This window comes from Benincasa hispida, chromosome 12 (genome assembly GCF_009727055.1).
Source record: "Benincasa hispida cultivar B227 chromosome 12, ASM972705v1, whole genome shotgun sequence".
In the NCBI taxonomy this organism is placed as follows: Eukaryota; Viridiplantae; Streptophyta; class Magnoliopsida; order Cucurbitales; family Cucurbitaceae; genus Benincasa; species Benincasa hispida.
This window is the reverse complement of record NC_052360.1, coordinates 40,580,317-40,594,555: the sequence shown is the minus strand read 5'-3', so window position 1 is coordinate 40,594,555 and position 14,239 is coordinate 40,580,317. Positions and strand designations below refer to the sequence as shown.

At 33.0% G+C, this 14,239-nt stretch overlaps 2 protein-coding genes across 4 annotated transcripts; one reads left to right on the top strand and one right to left on the bottom strand.

Moving 5' to 3' along the window:
- Positions 1-1,262: 1,262 nt before the first annotated feature.
- On the top strand, positions 1,263-7,321 carry LOC120067076 (pentatricopeptide repeat-containing protein At4g08210). Of its 3 annotated transcripts, XM_039018465.1 has the most exons (4): positions 1,263-3,812; positions 4,430-4,504; positions 4,632-4,802; positions 5,543-7,321. In XM_039018465.1, exon 1 carries the CDS (start codon positions 1,598-1,600, stop codon positions 3,662-3,664), a length of 2,067 nt encoding a protein of 688 aa, XP_038874393.1. In that variant the 5' UTR covers positions 1,263-1,597; the 3' UTR covers positions 3,665-3,812; positions 4,430-4,504; positions 4,632-4,802; positions 5,543-7,321. The 3 variants fall into 3 exon arrangements, with proteins under 3 accessions (XP_038874393.1, XP_038874392.1, XP_038874394.1); XM_039018464.1 differs by lacking the exon at positions 5,543-7,321 and having other exon boundaries at positions 4,632-4,943; XM_039018466.1 differs by lacking the exons at positions 4,430-4,504; positions 5,543-7,321 and having other exon boundaries at positions 4,632-4,943.
- A 148-nt stretch (positions 7,322-7,469) lies between these two features.
- On the bottom strand, positions 7,470-9,297 carry LOC120067077. The gene is made up of 2 exons (XM_039018467.1): positions 8,298-9,297; positions 7,470-8,202 (listed from the first exon to the last, which is right to left on the bottom strand). Exons 1-2 carry the CDS (start codon positions 8,956-8,958, stop codon positions 7,571-7,573), a joined length of 1,293 nt encoding a protein of 430 aa, XP_038874395.1. The 5' UTR covers positions 8,959-9,297; the 3' UTR covers positions 7,470-7,570.
- Positions 9,298-14,239: the final 4,942 nt, after the last annotated feature.

Here is a 14,239-nt window from a genome sequence, read left to right as displayed (position 1 = left end):
TGTAAACCCGCTGACACACCCGTGTTATAGACAATAAAGTTCCTGTTAATAAGGAAAGGTATCAGAGGTTGGTTGGAAAGCTGATCTACCTATCCCATACAAGACCATATATTTCATATTCAGTAAGCGTGGTAGCCAGTTTATGCAAGTTCCCTATGAGAAGCATATGACTGCAGTTGAGCTATTCTTCGGTACTTGAAGGGAACTCCTGGTAAGGGTCCGATGTTCAGAAAGTTTGAAAAAAGAACTATTGAAGCTTATACTGATTCTGATTGGGTAGGCTCTGTTGTTGATAGAAAGTCAACCTCTGGTTATTGCACCTTTTTCTAGGGTAACTTTGTCACCTGACGAAGTAAGAAATAGGGAGTGGTGGCCAAGAGTAGCATTGAAACTGAGTACAGGGCAATGAGCTTAGGGATATGTGAAGAAATCTTATTGAAGAAGGTGTTGTTTGATCTTTACCAAGATAGTGAGCTTCCAATGAAATTGTTTTGTGATAATAAAGTAGCAATAAGTATCGCAAACAATCCAGTTCAGCATGATAGAACTAAACATGTAGAGATTGATAGACACTTCATTAAAGAAAGACTGGATAATGGGAGCATTTGTATCCCATATATTCCCTCAAGTCAACAAGTGGCAGATGTTCTCACCAAGGGGTTACTTAGACCAAATTTTGACTACTCTATCAGTAAATTGGGTCTTATTGATATTTATGCCCCAACTTGAGGGGAGCGTTAAAAGTAGGGTTTTTTCCCTAGGGGTATTATTGTAATTATCTTCTACCCTAGGACTCTCTATTGTTTATTTATTCACCCTATTCTCTTGTATTCAGTGTATCAATTAAAAATAATAAGAAAAAGGTATGTATCGTTGTTTTTCTCCTGTTATAGGGTTTCCACGTAAACTGTGTGTTGGTCTCTCTTTTCTCATATTTCATCAATATTAATTTTTAACATAAATAGTATTCATAAATAAATTAATAATAATTTATTGTTAACTAAATATTTGTGGGTAACTACAACTAGATTTGTGATTTAGAAATATGATATCAATATATTTTAAATAATTATTTAAATTATAATCTAATTTTTAAATTTGCTACCAAACAAATATTTTGAAAGCAGAAAATATAATTTTTCATTAAATTTCTTGTTTTCAAATTTTGTGTTTTGAGATTCTACTTTTTTTTTTTTTTTTTTTTTTTTTTGAAAAAAAGTCTGGCCTTTAAGAGCATGGTCAATTCCTACGGACTTGGAATTCTGAATCGCACTGCTCGGAGAGCTTAAACTTGAAGCTGAAGTTGAGCAGAGGCAACTGCGAAAAGCCATTTCACACCTCTGTCTCTACCATTAACAAACTCAGTTTCATCTTCCTGCCAGTTTCAGATAACTTGTGGTTGTGCACAACAAGATACTTTGATATACGTGTATGTCGATCTCCAATGCGGGCATCAAGGGTAGGCTACAATAACAGAGCAGAAACTACCCCGACATCCCGGTAGATAAGTTTGCAAAATTTCCCGCTTTCTATCTTTCATTAAGATGTTCGAACATGCCTGCAGAAGGATAATGTAATTCCTTCGTTTTTGTTACTCATGAACGCCAACATCATAGCGAAGGAATTGCGCCACTGCGCACAAGTTAGAGCTTTCAGACGAGGCAATGCCATTCATGCTTATTTAAGAAAATTTGGGTGTTTGAACGATGTGTTTCTTGCCAACAATTTGATTTCCATGTATGCGGAGTTTTTTAATGTACGAGATGCAGAGAAGGTGTTTGATGAAATGACTGACAAGAATATTGTTACTTGGACCACCATGGTTTCTGCATTTACTGATGGTGGAAGACCTTATGAGGCACTCCGAGTGTATAATGATATGCCGGAATCAGAGACACCCAATGGGTACATGTATTCCGCGGTTCTAAAGGCATGTGGGTTTGTGGGTGATTTGGGTTTAGGTAAACTAATTCAAGAAAGAATATATGGAGATAAATTACAGGCCGATACTATTTTGATGAATTCTCTCATGGACATGTATGTGAAATGTGGAAGCTTGAATGATGCCGTGAAAGTTTTCCACAATATTTCACGGGCCACCACAACTACTTGGAACATCATTGTTTCTGGCTATAGCAAGGCTGGTTTGATGGTGGAGGCTGAAAAACTTTTTCATTGTATGCCACACCCAAATGTTGTATCTTGGAACAGTATGATTGCTGGTTTTGCAGACAATGGGAGTCAGCGCGCGTTGGAATTTGTGTCCATGATGCACAAAGAGGGCCTCAAGCTTGATGATTTCACATTTCCGTGCGCTTTAAAGATCAGTGCGCTTCATGGGTTATTAGTCATCGGGAAACAAATTCATACCTATGTCACCAAGTTGGGCTATGAATCTAGTTGTTTCACGTTGTCTGCCCTGATTGATATGTATTCGAATTGCAATGACCTGATCGAAGCAGTCAAGTTATTTGACCAACACTCTTCTTTCAACCCTTCCATTACTGATAACCTGGCATTGTGGAACTCGATGCTTTCAGGATATGTTATCAACAACTGTGACCAAGCAGCTTTGAATTTGATTTCAGAAATCCATTGCTCGGGTGCATTACTGGACTCTTACACCTTTGGTGGTGCTTTAAAGGTCTGCATCAACTTATTAAGTCAGAGGGTTGGCTTTCAACTACATGGTTTGATTATCACTTGTGGTTATGAGTTGGACTATGTTGTTGGAAGCATTCTTGTGGATCTTTATGCAAAACTAGGAAACATTGACGATGCATTAGCAATGTTCCATAGGCTTCCAAGGAAAGATATAATAGCTTGGTCGGGTTTGATCATGGGATGTGCTCAAATTGGATTAAACTGGTTAGCTTTCTCGATGTTCAAAGATATGCTCGAGTTGGTTAATGAAATAGATCATTTTGTCATTTCAACCATTTTGAAAGTCTGCTCCAATTTAGCATCTCTTAGAAGTGGAAAGCAGGTCCATGCATTCTGTGTCAAGAGTGGGTATGAAATGGAGGGGTTCACAATCACATCCCTTCTTGATATGTATTCAAAATGCGGTGAAATTGAGGATGCATTAACATTGTTTTATTGTATACGAGAAAAAGACATAGTTAGTTGGACTGGTATCATTGTAGGATGTGGACAAAATGGAAGGGCGACCGAGGCAATCAGGTTATTTCATGAGATGATTCGATCAGGGATAAATCCAAATGAAATCACATTTCTAGGGGTTCTTTCTGCATGTCGATATGCTGGTTTGGTTGAAGAGGCACGAAGCATATTTAATTCCATGAAATCGGTATATGAACTAGAACCTCATTTAGAGCATTACTGCTGCATGGTTGATCTTCTTGCGTTAGCGGGGCTTCCTGAAGAAGCTGAAAAATTGATAGCAAATATGCCATTTGAGCCAGATCAGACCACATGGCGCACTTTGCTGGGGGCATGTGGAACTCGCAATGATACCAAGCTTATTAACAGTGTTGCTGATGGCCTTCTTAAAGCTACACCAGATGACCCTTCAACATACGTGACAGTTTCAAATGCTTATGCATCACTTGGGATGTGGCATACCCTGAGTAAAGCGAGGGAGGCTTCAAAAAAAGTCAGAGTCAAAAGAGCTGGGTTGAGCTGGATTGAGGTTTCGAGTTGAAAAGAAATCCTGTTTTGATTGATAGGCTTAAACCTCACTTGAAATGAGGATCATCCCATGAAATTGGTCACTTGAACAAGTCTACACATGAAAAGGAGAGAGAGATTGCTCTTGGAACCAAAGTTCAAAGGGATCCCATATGTCCAAGGTACGACAATCACCTTGTTTTTTCACTTCTAACTCTGCACTCAACCTGATGTTTACTGCTATGTCTACTTTGATTCTGAAATTTAGGGCATATTCAATATATAAGACGCAGGTTTATACTGGGTTTTAATTGAATCTCTCCTCTCTTGATTTATTTTTTCAAAAAAAGTGTAGTATGTCTTTCTCCATGAATTCTGTTACAGCTCCCAATGTTTGATCTGTTGTTAAACTTGAATGATCAAGTCCGTAGACTGTTTTTAAGAAAACTTCTAGTACCATTATGGTACAGATTCTTTCCATTCGACATTTGACATGTTATCAAAGTATTTTATTTCATAAACTCCACGCTAATCTTAAATGGTTCTTAAAAAAAAAAGAAAAAAAAAAAGAAGAGAATTTTTCATACTAATTACCAACTTAGAAGTACTAGAAACTTTTCCCTGTTTATGTCATTATAGTTCGACGTGTTATTGGGTCCTTTTCTTGTCATTTCATGTCATTCATTCTACAAAATAAAGAGGGGAAAGATGTTCAGGCATCATTCTGCTCCATTAATTATCGAGCTGTTAGACAATTTATTAAGCATCTCCTTTTGATGGTCTTTCATCTTTGTCCAAGGACCTGTCCTGCCTTGGTGGAAATAACTACATAACATAGAGGATGACTCCACTGTTAATTTCAAGAAACTGGAAGGTAGACTTACTGTTTAAAAAAAAAAAAAAAAGTTATTCTAGAATCTTGACAAAATTTCCTGTTTTATATTTTATTTTCAACTTGTTATAGACTTATATTCATAATATGTTGTTAACTTGATACACAGTGGCGAGCTGCAGTTTCCTGTCAAGTCTTTGATGGTTTCCTCCTAAACTGATAATTCTTTTGGTAATGGTAATGGGCATGGCCAGAGTGGAGGAGGAATATTCAACTGACATAAAGTGACGATGCCTAAATGACTAATTATGGCATTTTGGTCCCAGGGTGTAGATTGACGGTAACATCCGTACATTATTATGGTCCTTGATCCTTGATATCCTGTTTCAAACGCTCATAATTTTAGTTGGTTGTTGTTACCTTCTTCGCAAATGCTTTAACAAGTGAAATAGTTGGACAAGTTATCCACTTATACCTCAAATTAGCATTCTTATGGCAAAATTAACTCATCTTTGTAACCTTCTTTTTAGTTGTCAACTGTTGAGTAATTTATCCAACATCCCACCAATGGAATCCATTAGGGACCACGACACGGTTTACAAGGACAAAAAAATAAAGCATAAATTGCACCTATCTCCATGCATCCCTTCTAGTTAGAAAGGAAAAAGAATATATTAAAAAGTATCTTTTTTTTTAAGGAAAAAAATTGTCATGTGACAACTTGTAATTACTTGGATAGATATACAAAAATGGTGCAGTCTAAGATGCACCAACATATTTTTTTCAAAAAATAAACATCTAAATTTGAATATCATTCTTCTATACTAAAAGGATATGAGTTTAAGTCAAAGTGAGTGTAGCTTAGAGGTTTGTTAGTTGGAGAATTTTCTGGTTGTTGTTTTACATTTTTCAACACTTTGTTTGAGAATAAGTTATTCCTGGATATCCTATTTTCACATAAATTAGACCTAAGCTTAGGTTGCCCGATCTTCAACATCGTTTACAAACATAGATTTCTTTACATCTATATCGTGGTAGATCATCGGTAAATTCCAGTATATTCTCGTGTTTAAAGTCCAGATTCAAAAGCAGCTAGTCAATTCAGCCACGTATTTAGTCAAGCGGGACAAAATGTGTTTTTTCCAAAAATGAACAACATGATTGCTGGGCCCCGACAACATCAGAAGGGCTAACTGCACCCACAGTACTTCGTGAGTCTGCTAATTCTCTACTTTTTCATAATTATAATTAAGATCCAATGTGAATTTTTTGCTCTCCCCACTATGATACAGATAGACTTCTGTTTCGATTGAGACTCGGTATTTTATTTGCTATTTGCACATTTTCTAGAAATATTTTGCTTTGATAAGATGAGACCAACAACTGATCCCTCTTGGAAGAGGCCATGTCTCCGGCAGAACAGTTGGTGGCAGATTGTTGTCTGGAAAGAAAGCATTCCTACGTTATGTTGCTTTCTTCTTGCAATCATATAACCCACTACCTATCTTCCTCGCCAGTCACTAGTCCATTTTAATGCTCTGCTTCAGCTCCACCTTTTTCAGGCCCCGCGTGAGCCGTGAGGTATTGCTACCCTTTATTTATTTATTTATTTTTTACTGTTACCAATTACTAGAATAAAATGTAACGGCAAAAAGTAAATAGAAGACATGAATTCTGAATTGGCGCCAAAACCGCGACCTACCCGCTTCTTTTCAAGGGTTCTTTTACCCTTGTTGGGTTTTGTACAACTCTTGATTTTTTAATCTTTGTCCAAAGAAAAATGAGGTCTTAAGTTCTTCTAACCAAGGCTATGCTTAGCTTGAAACTTCATTATGTAACTCCTAGAAATTTCCAAAAGTTTGGCGGGTATGAGCAAAAAATATAGTCTAATAAATTAGCATATCTAGGATGTGAAGATAACCCACACCCAAGCACATGGCCTATTTTGGGTTCACTCCGACCATCATAGGAGTTGTGGTACATATACACTCATTTCAAGATGGCAATCGTCATTAGAGAGCCTTGGTGAAATTAAAGGCCTTGAGCTTAAAAGTTGGAAGTTATTTTCCTTCTTTTCCTAAGTAGAAAGGTGACTTATTTCTGTGATTCATATATGGGCCTAAGAGATTTTAATTTTTGGTTGGATCTTAGGCCACTTTATCTATCTGTAATGAAAATTGATGTAATCGTAATAAGATTCCATTGATGGATCAATTATAATGAACCTGAATTGCAAACGTGATTTGGTTGCTTTTGATCGCGTTTATTTAGAATTATGAATTTATCAACTTTATTATTACTGTTACCGTTACTATTATTGTTTAACCCTAACTATAACAATAAAGGTAAAAGTAAAGATAATATTAAATGTGACAGATTTATAATTCTCATATCGTTACAGTAACAATATTTGTAATGGTAACGAGTAAAAGTAATGGGTCTTACGTAATTTTCACACACAATTAGATTAAACACCTTATGTTCCTCTCTCAGATTGCATATTTTGATTATAGATTTGAAGGCGTATCCGACATTTCATTATGATTATAAAACACAAATAAACAACAAACAAACATAATCAACTAAAGTTCACGTTTAGATTAATTCCAATCTTTAATTATTTATTTGATTACATTTCACGTGAGTAAACATGACATTAGAGAAAACTCTGAACATTTATTTACTACCTTCTCAAAAAAGTGGTTTCTTAGAAAAATGCAGTATTGTTTAAAATTATTGCATGAAGTCATTAAATTTATAGGGGAATAATTATCCTCAATTCTCACTATAGAAGTAAGGCAAATGTCTCCACATTATAAGTACGATTTGAATGTGCAAGATGTGCATTTAATGCCACCATTGGGTTGTGTGGATGATATCTCCATCTCCAAGACACCATCAGTACCCAACCGCCAAATGCCAATTTACAAGAAACACAATGCAATTCCATTAATATTCAACATCTCCATCTCCAAGACACCATCAGTACCCACCCGCCAAATGCCAATTTACAAGAAACACAATGCAATTCCATTAATATTCAACATCTTTCCAGAGGCAATCAAACAAACTCTTGCCCAACAAAAAGCCGTTAATGGCAACTAAAAGTTAAAACCCTCCATAAATGACAACAAAACAAGGCAATATTGCCTTGGGACTGAACACATACAACTCATCCAAATTGGAATACATGCCAGCTGCTCCGGCCAATGAGTCGTAATCCTCCATGTTTCCTTCTGAACTCTTCTTCACCCTCCCAGCTATTACCCGGCAAACCAGCATTGCTCGTTTGTCGTTGCTGCCGTCCGATGATACTCCGGCACTATCATGAGCCTTTCCACTTGTTGCAGTTGTTAGAATGCCCTTTCCAGTGTCCCCACCGGTGGCCTCTGCAGCCACCTTGAACCCATTCTTGATTATGCTACAGACATTGCATTGTGGGATTGAACTGCAGAGGTTGGAAGAGCCATTTAAACCCAATGAACAGTTCAAGGTGGTGCAGTGGAACCTTAGGAGTTCGTTACCATCTGCTATGCAACGTGGGTACTTCTTTGGAAGCTTGGTGGCTTTGGCTTTAATGGAGTCTCTGTATTCCTCGAATTTCGAGATGGTTTTTGGAGTGTTCTGGACTTTGAGAATCCTTTCAATTTTGCAAATTGGGGTTTGTTTTTTCAGCCAGCTTGACTGGAATATGATTTCCACTATGTTCTTGCTTGTGTCTTCAGGACCAAGTTCAGATACTAAAAAAAATTAGGCAATAAGAAAATAAGCTTAGACCTTAAATTAATGATACATTAAAGTTGCAGAAAAAGGAGCTATTGTAAGTTTAAAGTACCTGCATGTCTAACACTCTGGTGAAGCTCCAAAGTTTCAGGTTTCATGAAAATCTCACCACATTCAGGACAAGGGCAAATGGTTGCTCTAAGAGAAGGATCTCTAGTCATTCCAATAACAGGATCAATCACCATTTTACATTCATAACAGCCGTAAAACCTTCTGAAAGGCATTCCCCTGAAAGATGCTCCATTGGAGGAATTAGAAGAAGATGATGCAGATAAAGATGAAGATGTGGCTGATAGAACACCAGTTTGTTCATTCAAAGGAGGAGCTTTATTGGATCTACTTGAACTTGAAGATTCATTGTTTCTTGAACCCATTGAATTAGTTAAGGCCCTTTTCTTGTGAACTTCCGGGGATGCTGCTGCTTCAAGCCTGTGCGTTACCTTGGTGTTACTACAGAGTGAACCTGAACACTTCATTTTCTTACAGTTCTTGCTAATCTCTTCTGTTGCTTGCTCCTCTTGTTTCTCTTTGCGTGGTAATTGATGTTGTTTTTGTGGTTGTTGCTGAGGCTGCAGGTACTTGCAACTGAATATGCCTCTAACAACAGCCCAAGACGGCGGCTTCTCAGCTTTCTGCGGCTTTGGTTTCTGGTTTTCATGGCTCTGTCTGCTGAGCTTTCTTTGTATTTTGGGTTTGGCCATGGCAGATGCCATTTTTCTTCAGTGAAAATCTGAAAATCTGAAAAGGGCAGGGAAGAAATTCAGGTCAAATAGTAAATGAAATGGAATTTTTTTTTGCTTTTTTCTTCAGGATCTCAAAAGAAGGAATGAACTTCCTCAGCACAATATGAAGCTGAAGATGAAGCTTGATAGGACCTCCTTTAGCTTAGGGACTATGGATATGGGGACTCGTGGGACTTTTGGATATGTGTTTTTTAATTTTTCTCCATAAAGTATCAATTTTGACTCGTAAATTTATTGCTCTGAACACGACAATTTTTCTTTTTTCTTTTTTTAATTTATTTTTTAAGTTGTAAGATTCTTTTTTAATATGTGGCATTTATTTTAGAGGCCCAAGGTCCCTCATGCTTAGTTTTTTAATGGAAAATTACATTCAGTTTCCTGTAAATTAATAAAAGAAATTTCTTCTCCCTTTTTCTAAACACCTCCTAGTTTAATTTTTATTTTCTTTTTATGCCTTTTCCTTTTGGATTTTATCATATTTCATGCTCACGTCAAAACTTAAAACTATACCCTACTTCCATGGTTGTGAAGTTCCCTATCTGCATAACCAACAAAGTTTAGCCAAATTCCTTCTATGAGAAATTTTGTTTTTTCAAAATACAACCCACCATTAGACATTTATCACACAATCTTAGTATGTTTGAATTGATCGACTTCAAAAATCTTATTTTGTGTAGCTTATGTAACCTAAATTTAGTTTTCAACTTTATGCTTTATATGTGTTAGTATGTTGCATAAAAAGCAAATTTCTACTATGGTTAAGAATTCACATATCAAATACGAATTCAATCTCTTAATTTTATGCCATACAAATTTTTACAAATTAGATTACAAAAAGAAATATATCCTAGAAAACTTATGGAGTACATTGTAACTATTGTGCTCCCAATCCATCAAATTTAGCGGTGTACCAAATTATTATTAGTGGGAAAAAAATCATCATGTGAGGGAGTTTTTGAAAAGAAAAAAAAAATAGTGAAAATTGTGGTTTCCCATACCCAACAGCAAATTATGGAGAGGGGGTAAGGATGGAATTTGAGAACCAACCCCAATGCAAGGCTTTATTTATTATTATTATTATTATTGGGCTAAGGAAAGTACTACTAACATTAAGGGTAGACACTAATTATAATTACACCATAATGAAGGCTGCTTTCAATAAAAGCTGCTCCTCCCTCTTGATTCCCTTTGCCTCAAAATCACCACAGCACCATTTCTTATGGAATAAAGCTGTCTGTCTTCCCTTCTTCTTTACATTTACTCTTTCCTCATTCAAACTTCATTAACCCTAATCCTTCATTTGAATTTGAATACATTACTCTTTCTATCTCTACATATTTTTGTTTCTTAAAGCCATAGGACAACCCTCTCTTTTATTGTTTTTCTATTTTTTCACAAGTTAAATTATATGTTTGGTTTATTTTCGTGTCTAAAATGTCCTTGACGAATTCAAATATTTTAAGAATTAACTTGGTCTATTAAATACAACTTTGAATTCTCTGTCTAATGAAACATTGAATTTATTTTTTAAAAAATTAATTTTATTTAGCCTTTTTTCTTTCTAAATTAATGAGATTGTGTTTTGATTTTGCAGTAGGTAGAAGATACTTCTTGAACATTTTAACATATGCCATTTTTGGGTATCTTTTACTTAATGTACAATAAAGTATAATAAGCAACACATTGAATTCTTATTTCTTTCAATTTCTGTAATGTATTGTTTGAACTTTGAAGAATGTAAATGCAATTCAAATCTAAGACTTGAAAAAGAAAAAAAGGGAAACTAGTTGCCTCTTTTAAACACAACTTGTGAATCAAGTAGTGTTTTCTGTTTAAGTACTTCTTGGGAAACTAATTGGCAGCATGTACCCTCGAGTTAAAATGGTGTACGGTCAATTAATATATAAAATTTTGATCCAAAATGTAGGGACCAAAGAGCAAGACTAGTTGTAGAAATGTAGAAATGTAGGAATCATTTTATTCAAGTGTACATAAATAGCAAAGTAATTTGTCAAAACCTATTAGTCAACCCTTGATTTAAGAATATACTTTGTTTGTTAACCTAAACATGATTCAATTGGTCAAATAATTAGTAATTCCCTCTACCTTAAGTTGAAATCTTAACCCTCAATTTTTTGTTTTAATTTGAAAAAATATATATATATCTTTTTTAGTCTAGTTTTCTATTTGATTTTTAGGTTTCAAAATGTTACATATTTAGTCTTTAAGGTTTAACTTTAACTTCAATTTGATCATTTACTTCAAAATACTTCATTTTGTTTCAGTTTAGTCCATAGATTTCAAGATTTTACAATTTTAATCTTGGTTTTTCATTAAAGACTCACACTAAGTCATTAACGTTAATGTCTATTAACTAATTTAAAATAATTATGACAGTGATGAAAAATAGTAAAACTTAATAAATTAAAATAATTTTTAATTAACTAAAAGATATTAACACTAAAAATGAAAAATGAGTATTTAATGAAAAGTCAAGGTTAAAAGTATACAATCTTGAAATATAGGACCAAATCAAAACAAAACTCAAATCTTAAAGTTAAAATTGTAACATTTTAAAATTTAAGGACTAAATTGAAACCAAACTCAAAATTAAAAAACTAAAAGTGTAATATTTTGAAATATAGGAACTAAACAGAAACTAGACCCACTAAGGACCGAAAAGATATTTAATTGTAAAAGATTACTAAAATTTTGATCAATTGAGTATTAAGTTGAAAATAATGTTGTTGGTTGTGATATTCCAAATCGCTTAAAAAATGGCATAGGTCCGTTAGAAAAAGGGCTACACTTTACACAAAATTTCAAAAAGAGTTGTATCCCCACATCAATTCAAAATAGGAAGATTGCCATTTCCTTGTTGTAAAAGCCCCACAAAGTATGGTGTTGAAGCTTCCATAGCCAAAAAGATTTAGGAACAATTTTGTCTATACTTTCAGCATCATATTGCAAGCCTAAATGTATACAAAAATATCAGTGATTATTCCTAACTTAGAAGCAAAGCATATATAACATACACAATTTTCATGCATATCATCAAAATTATAATAGCTTTGTTAACACATTGTCATCCTTCTATATATATTATATATTAAATATAATATATATACACACAACAAGTTTTAAAAAATTGTTTTAAGAATTATGGTCTCGTTTTGTAATCATTTTGTTTTTTGTTTTTTGTTTTTTTTTAAATTAAGCCTATGGACACTACTTCTACCTCCAAATTTCTTTCTTTGTTATCTACTTTTCACCAATGGTTTAAAAAACCAAGTCAAATTTTGAGAATTTAAAAAAATAGCTTTTAAAAATTTGTTTTTATTTTTGGAATTTAGCTAAAAATTAAAATATCGTACTTAAAAAAGATGTAAACTATTATAAGGAATATGGATGAAATAGGTTTAATATTCAAAAACAAAAATAAAAAAATTAAATGATTACCAAACGGGTTTATATGATTAAGTTGCTTGAAAATATTAAATCTAATGTGCCAACTATTCTTAAATTTCATGATTTTTTTAATGAAAAACTAATTCAGTAGTTCTAAAAATTGGGTTAATTTTCACAATAGCGAATTAAAGTAATTAAAAATAGAGAATTCAATGAAATTTTAAAAATATTCAACCAAACATATTGTTGGTGAATTTTTCTACTAAAGAAGGGAAAATAATTTCAAGAATTTGATTGTCTAAAATAGCCAACATGTTATTTAAGTCCCACAATCTTAGGATAATTATATAAATAATCATTTAATATATTTTAGAAAAAATTAGTGCCTCTCTGCTCCCTAGGTTTTGAGTTCAGTTTTGGTCATTGGATTCCTAAGTTTTAAAATGTCACCAAATTTTTTCTTAGAATTTTGAGTTTAATTATTGTTTTAGCCTCTAAATCTTAAAATGTTACCATGTTGCCAATGTTTTTTGAATTTAGTTTCTACGTGGTCTTACGTTTCAATAATTTATACTTTTACCCAAGAATTTTTCTTTTTGACCTTTGGTATTAACTTTCAATTATTTACCTTAAAATAATTACGATGTGAAATTTTTAATTAATTTTAAAATAGTGAAGAAAAATTAGTGAAAACTAATTCAATTAGGGTAATTTTTTAAAATAGTAAAACTGCTGGAATTATTTTTAAATATATCAAAATGTCATTATTTATCAATGATAAATAAAGATAAATATCTATCAGTGTTAGTGATAGACATTGATAGACTTTATCACTATAGACAGCGATATTTTGTTATATTGGTAAATAAGTTGACTCATTTTCCTATATTTAAAAATAACTCATTCAATTATAGTTAATATAATTCTCTTAAACTAATCGATAGAAATTAACTCTAAAAGTTGAAAGTGATAATTCAAGGATAATTAGGAGTAAAAATGTAAATCTTAAAACTTATTGACCAAATAGAAACAAAACTCAAAATTTAGAGGGTAAAAGTATAAAATTTTGAAACCTAAGACCCAAATAAAAATTAAAATGAAACTCAAGGATAAAATGTAACATGTTGAGATCTAGGGATCAAATAGAAATCATGAACCTCATGAAAATTAAACAAAAAATTCAAAAGTAAAAATGTTAACATTTTGAAACCTATAGAAACTGAAAATTATATACCAAAGATAAACTAAATATAAAGTTCAATAGTAAAAGTGCAATATTTTGAATTTTAATGACTAAATAAAAAATACTTTTTAAATAAAGGAAAATAAGTCTAACTTATTTACAAATATAGTAAACGTTACTAGTGATAGAAGTCTATTGCAATCTATCACCGATAACAGAGACATTTTACTATATTTGAAAATATTTTCAATAATTTTACTATTTAAAATAATTATCCAATAGGATAACTATAGTGAAAACCCATGGACCAAATAGAATAATCATTTCACAACTATTTGGTTATTTTATGCATTTTTATGCATCATTTTCGTATCAATAAATGATATTAATACTTAATTGATTAAAATGTGATATTAATTGCGAAAATAATCAATATATTGTGAATGTTCACCTTTTATATTGCTAAAATGTTCAAGTTAACTATTATCATTTCATTCTTTTCTAAAAAAAACTATGGTAACGTATTATTTATTTATATTTTCTTGGTATGCTATTAATTAAACCGAGTTTGTACTCTTGTTTGTCCACGTTTATCCTAAAGAAAAAATATATATATAAATTGAGAATGAAGATTTGAATTACAGATCTCTTGGTTCTAAC